This window comes from Chelonoidis abingdonii, chromosome 2 (assembly GCF_003597395.2).
Source record: "Chelonoidis abingdonii isolate Lonesome George chromosome 2, CheloAbing_2.0, whole genome shotgun sequence".
NCBI classification, from domain to species: Eukaryota; Metazoa; Chordata; order Testudines; family Testudinidae; genus Chelonoidis; species Chelonoidis abingdonii.
Genome location: NC_133770.1, coordinates 264,070,876 through 264,093,345, shown reverse-complemented (window position 1 = coordinate 264,093,345; position 22,470 = coordinate 264,070,876). Strand labels below are relative to the sequence as shown.

The 22,470-nt window shown below is 42.4% G+C and overlaps 1 protein-coding gene across 2 annotated transcripts in view; it reads left to right on the top strand.

Moving 5' to 3' along the window:
- NCALD (neurocalcin delta) overlaps nt 1–21,941 on the top strand; it is a 151,983-nt gene extending 130,042 nt beyond the window's left edge. For both annotated transcript variants that reach the window (XM_075063140.1, XM_032778503.2), the window contains 2 exons: nt 9,816–9,921; nt 16,562–21,941. In XM_075063140.1, the coding sequence (XP_074919241.1) occupies nt 9,816–9,921; nt 16,562–16,659 (204 nt within the window). In that variant the 3' untranslated portion in view covers nt 16,660–21,941. The remainder of the gene's footprint in view (nt 1–9,815; nt 9,922–16,561) is intronic.
- The last annotated feature ends 529 nt before the right edge of the window (nt 21,942–22,470 follow it).

The window sequence follows — 22,470 nt, the reverse complement described above, 5'->3', positions numbered from 1 at the left end:
TAGCAGGAAAAGCAGCTAACAGGAGGGTATAAAAGTGTATGCAGGGATGCTGCTTTATTCTGCAGCTTCTTACATCTCCTGTGAGTTGTTGACTGGTTTCACCTCTCTTTATATCCCCTCAGTATATAATTGGCACTCATTTATTTTCACCAGCTGACCAATGTGTCACTTCTTCTGAAGTTGACTCTATAGCTGCTAAGATCATTTTGAAAGTGGACTGGGGCATTACACTTCATTGGACCAATAAAACATGCTTTCCTTAGCCAAGGCAATCACTTTTCTTTCTTTCAAAGACATACACATAACCTTGCCTGTGTGTCATAATAAACTATGCAAAATATTCTAGTGAGAAGATATTGCCCCTCCCTTACCAATTTTTCCCTGCAAAACAAACAAAAAGAGTCAAAACAAATAAAAATTGTCCCTCACCCAAACGGATTTTTTTATCCCTGAAAATTGAAAAGATCATGAAACACCATGAAGCACACTTGGGACCTAACTATTAGACAAGGAAGGGTTGCAGACACTTTGGTGATGGCCAGCAATACAAAACCCTAAAATAGATAGATTTTAAAATATGGAGAATGTAGTTCACAGCATCTGTAGTTTTCCCATGAAGGAGACTACTATTTTTCACTTGCCACAGATCTGCTAATCAGATTGCTTAGATATTAACCGACTTTGGCTCCTCTCTAGTCGTGTAAGCACCAAATTCTGGTCTCATTTACACTGCTGAAATCAAGGGGCACTGAAGGGATGAAACTGAGATCAGATTTTATCCATGTATGCTTCAAAAATGGAAGGATGGAGAGTGTCTCTTCACTCATATCAGTGTGAACAACTGTACAATTCATTAAATAAAACTGATGCACTAACTGCTAGATGGCGAATTGGACTGGCTGTTTGCCATCTCATGGGGGGGGGCATGTACAACCAATTATTTGATGCATACCTGAGACTGCACACTCCCGCCAACCCCCATGGGCCACTCTACTGCATTTGAAAAACAAACGTGGCTCTCAAGGCAAAATAACAAAACACAAAAATCTGCAAATCAAATAAAACCTGACAAATAGGTTAGAAGGTGCTCAGGATGACCACTCAAGAATCAGTGTCAAGACTCCAACCAGCCCTAGCTTTAAAAACAGAGAATTGAATACAGTGTCAGACCTCTCTTGAAATTTGTACAGCCAAGTTCCTCTCCTCTTCCTCTTTTTTTTTTTTTTCCAGACTGTTTCTATAATAGCAACACACAGACTTGAAATTTCACAAAACACATTTTGCTGCAAGACACATCATCACATCACTGGAGGAAAAAAATTAAATGCATTAAAAATATGATACCTCTTCCTTCCACCTGTGTTGTTTTTCATCACGTAGGCCAACAAAGCACTGGATTTTTAGGGACAAATTCCATTAATTAATGTATTCAACAACCATTCAGTATTGGCAGCAGGGCCAGATATAGGGAGGGCGATCCAGACGACTGCCTGGGGTGTTGGGCTTGGGGGATGCTGGGTTCAGGGTGCTGTTTTTGTTATCAGCAAAAAAAGGGAAAATAGAATGTTAGAAATAACGCGTTTTAGGTATTTCATATTTACTTATATACGGCATGAATAAATACAGATTTGCAGATTCTGGCATGCAAATTTATCTTCTTATATGCAAATCACGCATCAAAGTTGTGAAATGGGTTACACCTGCAATAAAAAAGTAGATATTCAAAAGCTTAACACATGGAGTGGGGTGGGCGCTGAAGATGCTTCTCGCCTGGGGTGCCATTTGGTCTAGGCCCAACCTTGATTGGCACCCTTGCCATACTGCTCTGGTTCCCCTGCTCATACACCTTGACAGCTCCTCATTCTACCTGTCTCTATGCTTCCAACTCTCCCCCTCCTGCCAAAATTTGGAGGGACTTTCTAAGGTTTGTCAGTGAGAATCTCAATCTAAGAAACCTGGTAAGTTTTGTTCAGCAGCTGCTCCCCTGTTGCAAACTAAAGGGAACTTCCCAAATAAAGAAGCTGCCTGCTACATAATGCAGCTGTAAGTTCTGTTTGTCAGGCAACTTTGCTTGCAAGTGTCTCCCTGTCCGTCCAAATTCATAGAATCATAGAAATGTAAGGCTGAAGGACCTTGAGAGGTCATCTAGTCCAGCCCCCTGCACTCAAGTTCGATAGAGCAGTGCTGAATAGAGCAGGACATTTATCTCCTGTGTCTTACAAACGACACTCCTGTTAATGCACCCCAGAGTGATATTAGCCTTTTTTGCAACTGCATCACAGTTTTGGCTCATATTTAATTTTCCAATCCACCATAACCCCCAGATCCTTTTCAGCTCTACTGCTACCTAGCCAGTTATTCCCCATTTTGTAGCTGTACATTTGATTTTTCTTTCCAAAGTGAAGTACTTTGCACCTGTCTCTACTAAATTTCATTTTGTTGATTTCAGACCAATTCTCCAATTTGTCGAATTCTTTTGAATTCTAATCCTGTCCCCCAAAGTGCTTGCAAGCCCTCCCAGATTTGTCATCTGCAAATGTTATCAGTATGCTCTCCACTCCGTTATCCCAGTCATTTAATAAAAATGTTTAAATGCACCGGACCTAGAACAGCCCATTGCAGGACCCCACTAGATACATCCTCCCAATGTGAAAGCAAACCATTGATAACTACTCTGAGCGTGATCTTTCTACAGCTGTGCACCCAGCTAATAGTAATTGAATCTAGATCACATTTCCCTAGCTTGCTTCATACCTCATTGTTAATAATAATACTTCTATAGCACTTCTCAGCCGTATATTTCAGAGGGCTGAGGCTTGATGAGGAGGGCTCCATGAGTGTGTTTGAGTGGCAGGGGCATGTGAAACTCAGATTGAGGTGGATGTTTTGTTGTCTTACTGGAGATTAATTTTTAGTGCTTGAGTTGATAAGAAATGTGCTTTAACAATCTGAGCTGTAATTCAACAAAGTTGTGTGTGCCGGGGGGCTGTTTGGTTGTTTTTTAATTATGGGAATAGAAGACACTGTATCAAATGTGTTCCACTCGGACATAAGTCATCAGGATCCTTCTCTTTGTGGGAAGAAGACAAAAAGAGCTATGTTTGCATCGTTGATATATCCATCAGGAATCTATTACAAGTCTCTGATCTATGGTACATTTGCATATTGATACAGTAGGATTTATTATATTCTAGGCTGATTTTCTGCATAGGACAACGCATCAAGCTAATGCATAAAAGGACACCATCAATGTGAAAATCATATAATTGGAAATCTTCCCCCCCCACCCCCCGTTCTTACCAGGAGCCACAGGGATTCCTTTAAGTGAAATCAAGGAGATGAAAAACATTTTGTTTCTCTTTTTGTCAATCTGCTGACTTTGTGTGCTTTAGAGCACTTGGGCACAGATCCACAGAGGGACTTAGGGGCTGCAACACCTGGCTACTGGGCAACATGTGCACTATGAGGTAAAGGTGTGACCCACTGCCCACGTACACGTGCCTGCACAAGCGCTCCTCAAGCTAGTGTGGGCGTAAGTAGCAGCATAGCCTGGAATGTGATGTGCTGTACCGATGAAAAGTGCAAGGTGGTATTATTGTATGGCATCAGTCTGGTCACAGTGCAGTGCTTGAGTGGGGAGAAGGGAAGCTCACGTGCCTGCCGAGAACGCACTATTTTTTTTCCTGTGGGTGCTCTAGCCCCAGAGCACCCATGGAGTCAGTGCCTATGTCTGGATGTGATACATTCCTAAGTCTTTTGGAAATAGCATCTCCAGCCAATTGCCAGTTGTCTTGGGGTGACATTTTCCTTTCCCCAGCCCTGCAAATACCTAACTTAGCAGGCTCTTTGGGGAGCTGTGCAGGATTGGAGAGGGAATAAAATCACTACTGCAGCCCCTGCACAGCAGCTATTCTAACCTATGTGCTGCAGTAGAAGCCGCTTCAACCACCCCTATGAGGAGGTTCCTGGCTGCTGGATCTCATAACTCTGCTCCAAGCCTGTGCTCCAGTGTTTCCATATGTTTCAGAGCCACCGTGGAGACCACAGTCTTGGTTCGCACTAGACACAGAAATCCCATGTTACTCCAGTTCAACCCCGTCTTAGGGGCACTGTGGGGCTCCTATGCCTTGAGGAGCCTTTGTGCAGGCCATCCATCAAGGGGTGAACACCACTGACAATGCAGGTCATCCTATAGAACTCCATATTCTCTTCAGGCTGGTGGATTGGCTGGCAAAGCTCTTTTCGCATGTTGAACCCTATTTATAGCATGCTGCCTGCAACATATAGCAAGTGACTCACACAGGGTGAAATTCACCCCTGTACAAAGAGCCTCCATGCGCCTCAATTAAGGCCTGTTGCGAGAGACTCTGGAACTAGCCGCAGCTATGGAGTTAGTAAACCAGACAATTATTTCTAAAGTATATTTGGAAAATGCTGTGTTTTAATCTATATGTGTGAGGAGTGAGAACTCTAATCCTTTAGCTCTCTCAGATTAAACTGCAGCAATTCATTTTTGCTGTAAGGATGGAGTTTGATGCTTAATTTTGAGCGTCATGACTTTTATCAGTCGCTGACATCCCCAAAAGAAGTTTGGATTGAATTTCCCCTAAGGTGGTGGCATGATCTGGAAGACGCATCTGGTGCCCTGCATGGCAGGTTGGTAGCATGTTGTGACTGGGTTGAGGGGAGGAGCTGATGGCTGGAGTAACTTTTGCCCACACTAGAGGAGGATCACAGCAAATTTATTGGCTACTGTAGCCTCTTGGGCGCAGGAGCAGGCATGGAACGTCCACAAAGCTTTGTTGAAAGATTCCTTCCATCCAGTTTCCCTCCGGGGTCACAGTGCTTTACCACCCAAACGTTGCAATGCCATATGCTCTCTCAGACTCCTTACCTGCATAACAAACTCCTTTTCACTTCCAGCATACGTCCGCCCACAGTACAACTCCATTCAAGCTACAGCTGAAGTCCAGCTAAAGAGTTTGAGTCTGCCCCCTTGCTGAAATAGTGCGTTTGGTGAGGACCTGAGTAAAATTAAGGGTTTAAGTGAAGAGATTTAAACTTTGCCATAAGTGTAAAACTTCAACACAACCTGATCCTGTGGAGTTGCCAGGGCATCTTCCCAATACTTATCCAAGGGACAAGTGTAGCACTTTCAGCTGTCACACAAAAAAACCAGAAGTGACTTTGGCCATCCCTCTTAAGCCTGGTCTATACTATTGAGATAAATTAGTTTTATCTAATTAGTTTTGTTCCCTTAAGTTATGTAACTTAAGTTGACGTAGCTTAGATCGACTTACAGCGGTGTCTACACTGCGCTATGTCGATGGGAGAGCGTCTCCTGTCAACATAGCTTCCACCTCTCGGGGAGGGGGAGTACTGAAGTTGACGGGAGAGCACTCTGCCATTGACTTATCATATCTTCACCAGACCCACTAAATCGACACCATCAGTTGCAGCAGCACTGAGTTAGCTGGTAGGGAAGACAAGCCCTTAGTGAGCTAACTGATCTGTAAGCCAGGGAGAAACTGGGCTTGAGGTGTCTTCCTGTAAAGTAGAGTGACCAGATGAGAGGAAGAAAATATCAGGATGGGGAGGGAGGTCGCAAAAAAAAAAAAAAAAGCCGAGTGCTGTCGGCGGAGCAGGAGAGAAAACAATCTCAAATGTCTTTTCTGAGTACCCTCAAGCGGAGCCTGCTGCCTCCCCTGCCAAACGTCCCACCCCAGGAGTAGCAACCCCCTGCCTGGGCTGCACAGCTGGGGGTTCTTCGGGGCCACAAGTACTGGCTGGACATCCAGTTTCCTTCAGCCTCCCTTGCATCTGTCCTAGCAGCTTGGCCCAAGGCCTCTCTCTGTTCTGTCTTCATCGGCTCAGCCCAGCGCCTGGCCCTCAGGCAGCCTGTCCGGAGCCATCCCTGCCGCGAAGCGGACACGTGGTTACCACAGGGCTTCTCTGGGGTCTGCCCCCCAGAGCTCCCCACGATTCACCACCCCGGGGCTCTGCTGCGGCCTCACACCCTCGGGAGCTGGTGACATTACCGCAGGGCTCTGCTGTGGCTCCACGCCATGCCCAGGAGCTGCTGGAGCCCAGACAGCCCCGCCCTGCGGCCCCCCCAGGGCGTGCAAAGCTCTTGGCAAAGTCCTACGAGCAAGGTGGGGGAACTGGCGGCTCCCCACCAGCCACGGCGTCCCTTCCGGCTGAGCAGCCAGTAGTAACCCCTTCCAGATGCGGCGGGGGAGGCCGGCTCGTGCTGGCTGAGCAAGAGGGGGGTGGGGAAATCAAGTGTTGCCAGCGAAGCAAATATCAGAACAAAATGCGTCCCGACCAAAGATTGGTTGGGTCGAGATGCAGGACAAACACTTAAATATCGGGATGGTTGTGATTTTATCGAGACATCTGGTCACACTACTTTAAAGGCAGTAGCAAAACTCTCAATGGGACTTCAGTGTGTGGGGGATCAGGCCCTTGTTCCCTTCATTAGATGCCCTGTACTAAAACGGCACGAAAGTCAAATAGAAAGAATAGCGTTCTTTTTGATTCTGGTACAGTTGAAAACAGTCCCTAGTAATTCATGCTGTCATCAGTACCCCCATCACTGGCTCTCAGACACTTTGTCAAATGCAGGGAGCAGGTGCAGCCCCCATGGAAGTTGCTGTGCCAAATCCAGCAGTGGAATAAAGGATGGCGCCAGTTACATGCTGGGTGTCAATTGGTCATAAACAGGTGGGTAAGTGGCAAAGCAGTGAAATTTGCACCCATTTGTCACTCAGCAAATGTGGAAAGCTGAGGGAGAGAGTTCAGCAGGAAAACCAGCCAACAGCAGAGTAAGATAAAACTGGTGTACTTCCCCCTCTCCCTACCCTGGCTCTCCCCTCCCACACAAACCACCCCCACATGCCTGCTGCAGGGATTACTGGGGGAAGGTCTGTGGGTTGTGTTATGTAGGAGGTCAGACTAGATGATTATGATGGTCCCTTCTGGCTTTTAAAATGTCTGAAGTCATAAAATACATACCTGGTCTATTTTCCTTGGGCCTCCGAGAGAGCTGCGCCTGCTTCTCGCAGGACTCGGTTTGGTCCCCATCGTGATTTTCTTTACTCCAGGGTTATGCCAACTTTAGCTGCCCTAACCAGTCCTGTGCGTCTGTGAGGGACAGTCTGCACAGACGGAGGTTGTGTATAGTCAGCAATCAGCAGTGATTAGTACCAGTGATGGTTCCAAGAGCCCAAGGACTCCCATTGTGCTCTGTCCCATGCCGGAGGCACAGGGGGTGGACAAGGCTTCTGCACCCTTGCATGCCCATGTAGAGGTTTGAGCAGCATTTGGTCCCAGATTAGGGACTATCTGAACGTTTTCATGTTATTACATAAACCTGCTTCCTTTGAGAGCTTTCTCATTTAAAATTACAGTATAGTTACACTCAGTTAATATAGGGGCAAATCCTGAGTTCTTAATTAGTTTTCACTTGGCCATTACATAGGGAAACTTCCCACTGAACAACTGAGTAAGGCCATAAAGATTTGACCAGAGACATCATTTTCAGCACGAAAGGAGCATTTTATTATTCCCATCGTGCTCAGGCTCTCCTAGAACATCTCATGTATTATTCTTTTAACACTCTTCTGTCAAAGGGACCCTGTAGGATGAGGACATTTTTAAAGAATTTTGTTCTAAAAATCTGCATTTTCTTACTATGATTACTCGGAGTGTAACCGTGACTGCAAGCCCAGCTAATGTAATTTTGCCCCACGCTTTCTCTTTATACTATATGGTGCTCTAACATGCTGGGATGCACTAACCTCTCCACTAAATAAAAGTTTAGCTATTTAATGAGTGACAGATTTCTAAGGATCAGTGCTGCTGTGATCTCTGCAAACCAGAGCTAGGCAGGTGTAAGCTCTGAGTGTCATTCTTCACCTTCTTTCCTTTTCCTCTTCACTCCCCATTCCTGCTATCACATGTTCATTTGCTTGTGTGTTATCCCCCCATTCTCTGTTCTTGTGTCTATTACATTGTAACCTCTCTAGGATAGGCACTGTGCCGCCGCCTTTGTTTAGACATTATCCTGCAGTGTAAGAGTCCAATCCTCATTTGCGCCGCTGGGCACTTTCAATATACATCATGATGATAATCATAGAATATCAGGGTTGGAAAGGACCTCAGGAGGTCATCTAGTCCAACCCCCTGCTCAAAGCAATAATGAATGAATCAGGTGGTCTTCACTTTCCCTATTCAGTTGTCAATTAATATCGAAACATCCTTTTCTGATCCTACCATCATTTTTATAACCTGGGTCAAGGAACTATTAGAGATCCTCCAGCACGATCTGTTGCCATAATGTTAATGACATAATCTAGGGGACAGATGTTTGATTGCATTCATCAAACAGATGAATATTTAATTAAACAAGCAAATGTCTTTGTCAAGGTGTAATTCTGTTTATTATTTAGAACTTATGAGCTCTGAAAGGTGAGCAGGTTTTGTTGACAAAAGGGAAGTAGTTGTGAATGCTGGGAAAGCAGGACGTTCATTCAGAAAAGGAAGTGTCTTGCATTACTTAACAGTATCCTCCAGGTGATGAAGCTGTGTTGCTGTGCTCCAGAAGCAGTTCCCTTGAGTCCGCTTTAACTTGATGGTTAAAACCTCCAGTGCAAAGAGCCTTCATGAAGGAGCAGATGGCAAGCTGGAAAGTAGAATTAAATTAAGAGATCTTGGGCCTACACCCAGGATGAAAAACAATCAGAGGGGGAGAGGAAATAACCAAAGTGTTGATGCCTTGGGCCAATTTATAAAATGGCTGCTACAAATTTTGCATATGCACCTGTGGTATCTGGAAAACATGTATTTGTGCATGTGCAAATAGGGACTTAGGTGCACAATTACCTATTTTGCATGCAAAAATACCAATTTGTATGTCCAAATACAGGGTTTGCACGCACACTCAGTGTGTCCACATTTTGCAGGCACAATTCAGGGAGCCATTTTAGAAAATATGGCTCTTTTTGTCATAAGATTAAAATTCTCTAATCTATCTCTCTTAATAGGAAGAATAGCAGAGGAACATAATATATCACAAATAGAAGAGTAAATACATAAAATATGTTGGATACAGTACAATTTTGGTGTGGCACCAGGATTTGTCCTCTCTGTGGAATGACCCAGATAAGGCGGTTGTATCTAAGTCAGTGTATGCACGCATAAAACTTGGTGCGGTAAAATATCTTATTTTGTAATATGCTATGCACTTCACAGCCATGCAATAAAATGGATCCCCCTCCCTCAGAAAAATTACAGTATAAACAGACAAAATTACAAAAGAGTGAGGAAGGCAGCAGAATTGGGGCAAAGTAAATAATGGGGAATGGGAATGGAGTGGGAGGTTGGGGAAGGGATGTGCAAAAAGATTAAAGAGTTGCCTGAGTGACACAGTGTGCATCATATTATATTTGGAACCATCCATTCATTAGTTTATTGATCTAATGTATTTTGATGATATGTAGTAATGTGCTGTAAGTTTGATAAATTGTTCTGAAGTATATTGTAATAGGGAAAAATACAACCTCAGTCCAAAGCCAGAACTATATTGAACAGCAACTAGATAAGGAAATAAGGTTATTTATCAGAAAGTCTCCAGTGTAAAAGAGCAAATGTATGTACAGATCTATGCATTGTCACTCTCACTAGGAATCTGTGGTGAGAATCCAGGCTGAGGTTTATGTGATGCTATGTTTATTGTTTTCAGCATCTAATAATTGCCCCATTGTATTCCGATCAGATATCTATTATCAACACTTTGCTTCTGTCACCTCACTTAGGCAATCTATAAGATGGTTTCTTCAGTAATGAAGATGCCAGAAGATGAGTCAACACCAGAGAAAAGGACAGAGAAAATCTTCCGTCAGATGGACACCAATCGCGATGGTAGGAATCTTAGGCATTTCCCTTTAACACTCTCTACTCTGCAGTTACTGACAGCTGGCTTTCCAACGAAGAGCTAGACTGATTGAGGAAGTAGAGAGAGATCATTCTGATGTCAAGACAGTCAGTAGTTTCAGAGGGGTAGCCGTGTTAGTCTATATCAGCAAAAACAACAAGGAGTCCTCGTGGCATCTTAGAGACTAACAAATTTATTTGCGCATAAGCTTTTGTGGGCTAGAATTTAAAGCAATGACTCCTTCTATGGCCTTGGGGAAGTCACTTAGGACTTGGTTATGCTCTAGCTCTGCTGACTTCAGTGCTCTAGATTCTACCAGTGCAACTGAAAGCAGAACTGGCCCTTTAACCTGTCTGCTGCAGTTTCTCCATTTACCTAACTCACAGAAGATTTGGGGAAGGTTTATTAGTTAATGTTTATAAAATGCCTTGAAGATGAAAACATGAAGGGCTAGATCACAAAGGGACTTTGACGTTGTAACCCCTAACTCCTAGGCTGCCTAGTGGAATCCTCAGCCCCAGATTAGGTGCCCAGGCTCCCATATAGCACATGGGGAAAGTTAGGCACATAAGAGAGGGATCTTCTAAAGCCAGCAAGCTGAGCAGGGTGCTGCCTAAACTACCCAGGAGTGAAATGCAGAAGAAAGGGGCGGAGCTTTGGGCAAAGATCGGGCCCTCTAGGCACCAGACTGATGAGCTGGAGGAATATGCCTATCTCTGCTCGGGATTCTCAGTCAGAAAAACCTCTCCTGGAGTTAGATGCCTAAACCAGGTCAGCCCTTTCTTGTGAAAACACAAAGACAGATAGAAACCCACTCAGTTATAGCCCTTAGCCAGGGCATGCACCTAGGATGTGGGAGACTCAGACTCTTTGGAGCAGGGACATGAACTCAGGTCTCCATGCGAGGGTCCTAACCACTAGGCTGTGGGGTATTCTAGGGCAGGTCTTGCGCTGCCTCCCTTGTTGAAGCTGTTTTGCTTGGTATAAATAATTAAATAGTCAGTGGAGCAGGCACTTGAAGAGGACATTCCCACATCCCAGGTGAGCCCCTAACCACTGGACTATAAAGTCAGTCTCTTGCTGTCTTTTTCTCTGGTCCAATCAATGTTTAATTATTTGTAGAACACTTAATCAGGAGGGTTAGAGCGATCCCCCTGAGCAGGCCCGTCCCCACCTATACGCAAAGGATGCAGCTGCATAGAGCACCCTGCACAGCTGTGTACTGCTCCAGCCCCAACCTCGTCTCTGCCTGTCCCTGCTCCGCCCCCACTCCACCCTTTCCCCAAAGCCCCACCCCTTTTCCACCCTTGCCCCACCTCTTCCCTCCACAGCCTCGCCCCCACTCCACCCCTTCCCCAAAGCCCCTGCCCTGCTCCACCTCAGCCCTGCCCCCACTCCCCTGAGTACTGCGGGCAGGGTTGGGTCCACACTCACCAGTGGCGGGAAGTGCAGCAACGCGGTCCCAGCTGCGCTACCAGTGAATGCAAGGGGGCAGTTCTCCCTGTCCCCCAAATCAGCCCTCCCCCCCCACGGAGGGGCTGCGTAGGGCCCCAATATAGCTAGGTATGGCCCTGCCCCTGGGTACCAAGAGCCTACTCCTTTCAAGCCCTCTCCTGGAATGTGGGTGCTGTGAGTTCAAGTCAGGCAGAGGGTTTCCCACATCCCAGGTGAGTGCTCTGGGCTATTGGGCGTTCTGGACAAATGACAAATTCCCTGCCTGCTCACCCCCAGCTATCTTTCAACCAAGGCTCAAGCCGGTAGGCATGCTGTAAGAACAGGATCAGGTCCTACAAGCAAAATAGGTGGGGGAGACACATAGTTTGAGAATCCTGCTGGAGCTTTGGAATGCGCTGTGAGGCAGTGTCAGGACTTGGGCAGCTTTGTGTGTGCCTGCCAGGCAGAACCTAGGTGCCTGCAGGGCTAGGCTGCATCTGAGCCTTGTTGAGCCACTGGCAGCTATAGTAATATAGAAACAGCCTTCAAACCATCTTCGTTATGTTGGAGAACCAGCACAGCAAAACACACACTCTGCATTGGTGTAAATAATTGTACAAGGTGAAAGAAAGTGAAGACTCCAGGGTCTGAAATCTCTTGGGGATCTCTCTCACATCAGTATACACAGTCCCTTTGTGCTAAAATAATCCTCTGTATGTTAGCAGTTGAGTAAAAAAAAATCGTTATAAAGCAATAAAGAATGAAAAGCCATTACTTATTGGAAAAGTCTTTCTTCTAGAGTCTTTTCTATTTAACTCATGTCGTTGCCTTATTGTAAATGTAATACTAATGTTTACTTCGTTCTGTACAGTCTTGCTTAGCAGACATCTACAGCTTTCAGGCAGTCCTGCAACATCCATCTTGCAAGGAAGGGGGGAAAAGGATTTAATTTATCTCTGCTAATTATACAGCTAACCAAGAGGCTGTGTGAAAACTGATGGCCTTATCCTGTGTTTCAGATTTCAGAATTTCAGGGTTTAGTTTTGTTTTAAAGAAAGGAAATTAACAGAATACCATAGCTATGGAAATGTAACCTCATTAAACTGAAGTGAAATAGTTCTAAAATTAGTCAGACTTTTTAAAGGGGACTTGATGCTGCAGAATTGTTGCTTAGAAACCTGTGTTCTGATTTTTCGTTTAATTAAATTTGCAGAAGCGTTTGCAAAAGGGAAGTTATGTACCCAACATATCATGGAGAGAGGTGTGCTGTACATTTGGACTGTGGTTGGATTTGAAGTGTTCTTTTTTAAATCCTGGTGTTAGATCTTAAACAGCTAAGTTTTTAAGTGGTTCTTTAAAACAAAACAAAACAAAAAAGTACATCAGGCTTAGACAGTATAACTTTTGTCATCTTCAGAGCACTTTACAGACACTGAATATAGCTCCCCACAAAACCTTGTAAAGTTAGCAGATTAATTTAGAGTAAATATTGTCACAGTTTTTTGGATGGGAGACTCTCTGTTGTAGGCTTTTGTACAAGTGCTCATCATTGTGGAGACTTTCAGTGTGAGACATGGGTTTAGAATCCCGGGGTGCCTGGCTCCTTAGACCACTGCGCCTTGCCACTCTAATAGACAGACTAGGGCTGGGGTATTCAAAGGAGCCTAAGGAAGTTTGGTGGGAACTAAGCCACTATCTCCCTTTAGTCTCCTTTAAAATTCCCTGTCGAACAGGCTAGCTGGCTCTGGAAGACAGTTAAATTAGAAGCTTTGATCAAGTGTGTTAGGAATATCATTGTTTTGGGGAAAATGGTAATATAGTAGAACCTCAGAGTTGCGAACACCTCAGGAATGGAGGTTGTTCATAACTCTGAACAAAACATTATGGTTTTTTCCCCGAAAGTTCACAACTGAACATTGATTTAATACAGCTTTGAAACTTTCCTATGCAGAAGGAAAATGCTGCTTTTAACCATTTGAATTTAAATGAAAAAGTCATAGAAACAGTTTCCTTACCTTGACAAATCTTTTTTTTTTAAACTTTCCCTTTATTTTTTTAGTAGTTTGCATTTAGCACAATACTGTACTGCATTTGGTGAGGGGTTTGGGGTTTTTTTGGTCTCTGCTGCTTCCTGATTGTGTACTTCCAGTTCCAAATGAGGTGTGTGGTTGACCAGTCAGTTCGTAACTCTGAGGTTCTACTGTACTCCCTGTTGAGCAGATAAATTTGGTCTTCATTACTTATTATGATTTATTAGTATAGTGGTCACACTTCAGTGCAGCAGTCAGGATTGGAGACCCATTGTGCTAGGCACTGTGCAAAGATATAGCAGTAAACAGTGCCTCCCCCAAAGAACTTACATGCGACAGGCCCAGTCCAGCAAAGACTTAGATATGTGCTTATCTGTGTGCACCATGAGTAATCCCATGGTCTTCTATTAAGCACACGCCTAAACCTTTGCAAGATTGTGGCTTTTCTAGAAAAGACAGGGGAAACCCAACAACATAGGACCACAGTGTCAAAGGTATATGGCAAGTCATTCAGCAAGTGCTGTCCTGGGTCCCTGCTCTCTGGTGGTAGGATACCAGTAATACTCTGTGGCTGCAATGGGAGTTACTCATACCCTGCCATGGGAGAGTAGAGGCCCATGTGGTTTGCAGAGCAGCGTGGGCAATGTCCTTTGGAGAAGATGCAAATTAGAGCTGAGCAAAATTGAGAATATTTGTCCCACAGGGAATTCCAACGTTTCCACATTTGTTTTCATCCCAAATCAAGACAAGAAATTGACATTTTGAAGGAAAAAAATGTGGGGGGAGCAAAAATATTGAAGTGTTTTGATTTGGAAATGTAGAAATGTTTCTTTTTGACATTTTCAGTCCAAATGAAACTTTTTGACACTCCCCAATTGAAATTCTTTGTTTGAAGTCAGTTCAGCAGTAAATTGCATTTCCCATTGTGGCATATTACCTCGTGGGAGTTCAGGTGAGAGGCAAATCCACATTGTATAATGGGAGAGGTATTTCTCCAGGGAGCTCACACAGTAGGAGAGAATGGGAGACCAAACTACAAGGCAATGTGCTGAGAGGGAAATGCAGTGCAATGTTTTATTGAACAAAACAAAACACTTTGGGTCAGTTCAACAAAATGAAATATCTGATTCTGGTCAACTCGACCCAGTCTGAAATATTTTATTTCAGTTTTTCCCAATGGAAAGTCAAATTTTCAGCAAAATCAATATTTTTCCCATAGAAAATTTTGATTTTGCAGAAACAGATTAAATATTTTTTTTTGCCAGAATGTCCATAGAATCATTCAGATGTGGGGCTCAAAGGGATGTCAAGTGATCATCAAGCCCAGTCCCCTGTGCTGGATAAAGTAAACCCAGACCATCCTTGACAGGTGTTTCTTCAACCTGTTCATAAAAACCTCCATTGATGGGGATTCCACAGCCTCTCTTGGAAGCCTATTCCAAAGCATAACCATCTTTATAGTTAAAAAGTTTTTCCTAATATCTAACCTAAATCTCCCTTGCTGCAGATCAAGCACATTACTACTTGTCCTACCTTGAGGAGACACATGGAGAACAGTTGATCACCGTCCTCTTTATAACAGCCCTTAATGTATTTGAAGACTTATCAGGTCCCCCTCTCAAGTGTCCTTTTCTCAAGATTAACCATGCCTAGTTTTCTTAACCTTTCCTCATAAGTAAAGTTTTCTAAACTTTTTACCATTTTTGTTGCTCTCCTCTGGACTCTCTCCAGTTTGTCCACAACTTTCCCAAATAGTGGCACCCAGAATTAGACACAGTACTCCAGTTGAGGCCACAGCAGTGCTGAGAAGAGCAGGACAATTATGTGTCTTACATATGACACTCCAGTTAATACACCTCCAGAATATCAGCCTTCTTAGCAATTGTCACATTATCTCATATTCAATTTGGGATCCCTACAACCCCCAGATCCTTTTCAGCAGTACTATCACCTAGCCAGTTATTCCCTGTTTTGTAGGTGTGCATTAGATTTTTTTCTTTCCTAAGTGAAGCCCTTTGTATTTGTCTTTACCGAATTTCATCTTGTTGAATTCAGACCAATTCTCCATTCCAGGAGTCGGCAACCTCTGGCACGTGGCTCACCAGGGTAAGCACCCTGGCAGGCCAGGCCAGTTTGTTTACCTGCCGCATCGGCAGGTTCGGCCAATTGTGGCTCCCGGTGACCATGGTTCGCCATCCCAGGCCAATGGGGTGGCAGCCCACATACTTCCCACAGCCCCCATAGGCCTGGGATGGCGAACGTGCTTACCCTGGTGAGCCGTGTGCCAGAGGTTGCCGACCCCTCCTCCATTCCAATGGAAGTTTTTCTATCCTGTCTATTGCACACAAGCTTCTCAGCTAGAGGTTGCCCTATAGTGATAAAGCCTGCAGTTGAAAATTTCCTGTTTAGCACCTAGATACTACTGTAATAGGCACTCTAAAGAAACCCCAGGTGAATAGATGGATATGGGTCCTTAATTCAAACATACATTTGGAAAAGGTACTTGTGTGTACTAAGAGAAAGTCCATAGCTTTTAGAGCCTGCCTGTCTCCTCCTGTGATTCCGGGTCTATTGCAAGGAACCAAAGCACTTGTGCCACCAGCCCTCACATTTAAATGGCGGGAGCATTCTCAGAGCATGTCTACACTTACCATGGATCAACGCTGTGGCAATCGATCCATTGTAAGTTGATTTAGAGGGTCTAGTGAAGACCCACTAAATCAACAGCAGATCGCTCTCCTGTTGAGTCTGGTACACCACCGGAACTAGAAGCCTAAGGTAAGTCAACGGGAGAGTTTCTCCCATCAGCCCAGTGTGGTGTAGACACTGCAATAAGTCGACCTAAGCTACGTTGACTCCAGCTACGTTATTCACATAGCCGGAGTTGCATAACTTAAGTTGACGTAACTCTGTAGTGTAGACCTGCCCTCAGAGAGGGTTCTTCAAATCTGAAAGTCTCTCCCCACAATACTGATCCACCAGAGCCTAGATTTTGCTACTTTCAGGCAGACTGCAAGGCCTAACCATTTTCCCATGCTTTCCTTGTAGTGCTAATTTGTAAATTTCCATTTGTATCCATAGTGTTAAAGCATTTCATATGTGCTGTGATTGATTAGTGCATTTTATAATGCTAAACAAACATTTATGATTTTTTTTTTATTAGGCAAACTCTCTCTGGAAGAGTTCATCCGAGGGGCCAAGAGTGATCCATCCATAGTCCGTCTCCTTCAGTGTGATCCTAGCAGTGCAGGGCAATTCTAAAACAGTTCTTTGGATGAATTGTGTATCTGCTTTTTGTTTTGTTTTTCTGCCAAACAACATTCATGGTGGTGTTGCCTCTGTATGACCAATTTTGCCTTCTTTTGTGGCATCTTTTAGCTTCATTTGTTGTGGATTAATTATAAGAATGCTGAATGCTCTTAATAGTTTGTCCAGAACACAGACAGAATACTGTTTTAAATGGACATTGTGGTGTTAACTTGTTTAGAAGATTGTATTTTGTTCAATTTTTTCGTTCTCAAAAGTAAACAACAAGAAGGAAGAAACCTTCAGCAACACATTATTGCCAGAGTTTAGAATGCTGCTTTAATAGCTGAAAATTCACCCACAGCATCTGAAGCACAATAGTGGTTGAAGTGCAAAGTGTTACAACAGGTGCAGTATTTGATTTGTACAGTCTTTTTTTTTATCCAGCAGGCACAAGTGAAACTACAAGACAAGATGAGTAAGAAGTGTTAATACAATAAATTAGCAAGTTCTAGCCTACTTCAGTCTCCCTACAATGCCACGTTGTTTCAATACTGTGAAAGTTTTTAAGGTGCATTGAGAAGAGGGAGAAATGATCAGCTGTTTTTTAACAGGCTTATGCTGGTTGATTTAACATGGTTTTATCTGGAAATCAAAACACAATTTATAATTCTGATTAAAACAAAAAAACAGGTGGATGTTATCTGTTGCCATTTCAAATTAGTAAGTGTAGTTGTGTATATTACAAACTGAGTATTGAACACAAATTTAAGGGAGATGTGCGCTGAATGAGAGATTTTCAGATTTGTAATAAAGCAGTTTCTACGTGGGAGACTGGGAGTTGAGCTAAGAAATAACATTGTGCAACCTTAAGCAACTGACACTGAGATATGTCCACTGTTATGAATGTTCTTGTATAGACTGGACTTTTTTTTCTCTCTCTCTCTCGACACATCGATAATGCGGTTCCTGTGTCTGCTTCTAAAGGTTGGAGAGCTACTATCACAAACTGTTTTAAAGCTAGAATTGTAGAATTCATATTTCATTTACTTTAGTGGGGTTGAAAGATCTGTACTGAAACAAGGACACGGTACGCTTAATAATATATAAATGTTTTAAAAAAATTAGATGTAAGAGAAAACTGTTGAATGTTTATCTTTTCACTTGGATGCAAAAGGATTTCTGAAACTTGCTTCAAAATTATTTCATTTGGTCAGGGTCACTATATTCCAAGCAGTGTGTATGTTTGAGATCTCTTAAGGAATTTGCAAGTACTGCTTTGGCAAAAAAGCTTAGCAACGCGAGGTACTATGCTGACTGAGTTTGAGATAACCTGTCATTTGTTGAATCTGCTTTGTGATGTGGTAGGTGATATATCACTACAATCACTGCCTAATATCGGGAACTTGTGAGACTGCTATAGTATAATCATTGTATGAGGGGCAAGGGTGATATTTAATTAAGTGACCTTGTAGACACTAAACCCCAACTAGCCTTAATTTAAAGTAAACGGAGTAAAATAGGTTAGATCTGCTGCTGCAAACTAGTTAAATGCTGATTAGCTATCAGGAAAAAGCAGTAGAATATATTAACAAGTTTTTGCTGATCACTAGCTAGGAGAACATATATCCAATACTTTAGGAAGGAAGAAGATCCTTGACTTAATTTTCAATACCATTTTTCTCTGTCATGCTTCACATATGGCGCACAGTGAAAATTAATTATAGATAACATAGTTAATAAGTTCTTTCAAATTTACTATAAGTGGCAAAGCAATCCTGAATAAAAGGTCATCGAGCCCATTTCTTTGTCTCAGATGACCTAAAGGGCTTATCCAGAATCAATTTCAATTTAAAGTACTTACAGAAATGCCATTGATGTCATTTTCCTGCTAAATGAGCTAAAAGACTAGACAGAGTTGTGTGTGAGAGACAGACAGACAGAGGCACACACAAGTGCCAGTTCAATACATAACTTTTTTTTTTAGCTTTCAGCATAGTCACTGGAAATACTACAGTGAAATTTTCTGGTTGGCTGAAATGGTTTTTGCCTATTTCCCATCCCTGTCTTATCCACACCCCATTGGAGATACAATGCACAAAACAGAACCTATAAAGCACTTGTGCTCTTCAAGATAATTTTCTGTGTTTGTCAGAAATAGACCTCAGAGAGGCCTTGGCCCTAGAAGAAATGTGCAGAGATCTCCTCATACTGAGTCAAAGGTCAGTTCTCTCCTTATTGCCTGGAGGGTCATTTTTCATTTCGACAAATCTGGCGAGATCCTTGGTTTTTGAAAATTGCTGCATTAAGGTGAACAGGTCTACACTGATTTACACCCACTGAGGATCCGCTCCATCATCAAACATAAGCAATCAGGGCCACTGTATCAACGCCCTTCTTTGGGTCACTTCATCACTTCCACTATGTAAGAAAAATAAATTGGAATATAAATTTTCTTAGAAATCTGAGTACACATTGAAAAATTCCAATTCCAGGTATCATTACAGGCTTTTGGATCAAAAGCAGACAAGCTAGAAAAATTGACATTTATTAAAGCTGAAGTAAAGTATGCAAAATGGGTAGCTCCTACAATTAATTTTGTTTCTAATACAGTGAAAGCAGTTGCATATGACTGAAACTATTAAAATTTTGCCTTTTTTAAGCAGCTGCATTCCATCTCTTTTTTTTTTTTTTTTTTTTTCTTCTTATGAGAATCCTTTGGCCCAGAACCTAGTTCCTCAATTTGGTGTTTGGCTGTTTTTTGACAGAATCAATTTGTGTATTAGTACTTTAGACTATGTGCTTGAAAATGCAACCTGTGATATGACCCCAGGGCAGTAGAGTTGTAATTCTTTCCACTGAAAGACTAGGAATGTAACCCACAGCTGCAGAGAACGTAAATAACTGGAGATATGGTTATTGTATAAACATTTACAAAATGCATGAAGATTATTCCTTATTTCTGCCTGCCTTTCACAGTTTATTTTGTTTCAAAATATTAACTGTTCCTTTCTTACTCTGCAAGTAAAAATTGTAGATATTTTTAAAATAATTGATAATTGAATTTGTTAAATGAATATCTGCAGTTTATTGGCTAACAAAACAAATATAGTACTGCTATGCATCATTTTTTATTGCCTTGCTAATTGTCATTATTACCTTCAGTGATCTCTCAAAAAAAAAAAGACCAAAACAAAATGTCACAGCAACGTAGCCATTTTTAAGGGAATGAATTAAAATATCTGAATCTCAGACTGTAGATAGTTTAGGCTGCTTGATATCACTTACTGTAACTTTGTAGATACATTTTCAATAATACTTGGGTATGTTTGCTAGGTAAACTTGACTGATCTGGCATCCAAAAATGTATAGTGTTTTGTGTCTAGCATGTACACCTGGCAACTGTAAAAGTACCATAAATTAGAACTCTATTTACATGGAATTCCTAGTAGACAGAAGTGATGTTAGTTCCTTGCTGGGGGCTTGCCCTTGAAGGAGAGTACCAGTCATCTGTGCAGACTAACTGGTGTACAGAAGCTATAGCAGCCAAGCTGTAAAGCCATTCAGTATTCACTTTACTGAGCTCTGAAATTGGGAACTTGGAAAGAACCCCTGTAAAGCCAGCTAGCATACTCTTTTGGGCACTCTGGGTTTGAGGGAAATGAAGCACAAACCTCTTCCAACCCCATGAACCCAAAGAATTTGGAGGTCCTCTAAGACCTTCAGGTAAAGTTGTAGTATACTTCCTACAAAGCTTATGACTTTTGAACATTTCTCACCATCATTGTTGAGTTGCCTCATGTTTCATTGTTTTGTTATACCATTTGACCTCGACACTCTGTCATGTTTAAATATCTTAAACATTATCGTTGTTTTAGAACAACAGGAAACTATGTATATAACTACTTTAAATGGAAGATGTGTAAGTGCACCTTGAAATCTATAAGATGTGCACCTGGAGACAATTATACTATGATGATCTAAAAACATAACTGTTCCCCACACCTTCCTCAGTATATCTGTACTTGCTAATGTGGTACTTGATGAAGTTCTGTGGCCTGCAATGTGCAGGACGTCCCACTAGATGATCACAATGAGTCCTTCTGACCTTTAAAGTCTGTGCCTCAATGAGGTAAACTTGTACATTCAAAGCTAACTTTGTAAGCTCTGAGATGTGTCCCTTTTTCTAAACCAATGCTTATTTTGTGAACTCAGGAAAAAGCACAGCAACATGAGCAGAGCAGCCCAGACAAGGTAAGGGAAACATCAGTAGCAGAGGCCACCAGCCAGCCATAATTCCTAGTTGTTTCATATTGCAGCCTGGTGTACTAACACTAAAGTAGGGTGTAGTTACACCCTGTGATGTTGGAAGTATGACCTTGAGGATAGGGTCATTGTTCTAATGAGTCACTGTTACAAACCACCTTTTCTACATAACTCTGCTGATTCAGTTGGTACCAGTGGTGGGTTGGTCTTTTGGCTGCAAGATGAATATCAGGTGACAGGAGCAAGACCTGCTGGAAATAATATTTTACCCACTGTTTGCTAAGTAGGGCTTCAAACTACAAAATAGCAGATTTAGATTAAATCTCAGGAAAAACTTCCTAAGTGTAAGAACAGTGGGGCAATGGAACAGACATCTCAGGAGGTTGTGGAAGCTTCTTCACTGGAGGTTTTCAAGAGCAGGCTGGGTAGCCACCTGTTGTGGATGGTTTAGCCACAACAAATCCTGTATCTTTGTCGGGAATTAAACTAGATGACCCTTGTGGTCCCTTCTAACCCTAAGTATCCTGGATCTTTCTTTGCTCTGTGTTTTACTGTGCATTTATACATTTAACATATTTAAAGAAGGGGAAATTGGTTTTTGTAGATGTTAAGGACACTATATAATTCTCAAAGCATAAAGAAGCTTTGCAAACACTGGACAAACAACACTCAAGGGTGGAAGGACAAAGGTAGAACAGTAGTTTGGAACCTTATTGTCTCTACCACCAAAACCAAGTATATTTCCAACAAGCTACAGGATCACAGCAGGTGCTTGTGAGAAGAGTGAGATAATTAGTTCTGCTTCTCACCTATTTTCCCCATGGTGCATTAGCACATTTTTGGTATATTTGTGTGTTGTTTACTAGCTGTTTTTAAGACAAAGGGCCCTGCCTTGAATATTGTGTTGTCATTTACACCTGTGCAAACTGGGTGTACACTGCTGCCAGATCAGAATTGTATAGTTCTCCATTCACTTTGCACAGCTGTAAATGGCTACTCAAGATGCAAAGCAGTGGAGAATCAGGCCCAAAGTGTGGCAGAATTTTGAATTTTTTAATGTAATTTTTACTGATCAGTGCTTATTTTTAAGAATTTTTTTCTATGTTTATCTCTTGAAATTTTCACAGTTGTGGGAAATGGCCGGGGGAGGCTGTGTGTGGAATCAGACAATATGGGTGATCAGGCAATAATTATTTAATGACAGCAGATGTTGACAGTCAAAATGTTAAAGCTTTATAACTGTTAAAAACACAAATTGTCTGTTTTTGACATGTGATGTTGACAAAGTACATGTTCTTAAATCAAACTCTAATAAGGTCTCAAGCAGCATTTTTCTTACTTTGCCTATCTGTAAATTTTCCTTATTAATAGAAATATGTATATTTTTAAATCAAATCCTTCCAACCCTAGAAATTACTACGTAAAAAATGGCACCTTCTAACTCAGCAGATCTGCTCCCTGTATCTGGTCAGAGCTCCTGACTGCAATGACATAAATAAGTTTTGTTTTTTTTTTAATACTTTTTGCCTCAGAATCCACTTCAGGAGGAGAAGCAGGTGG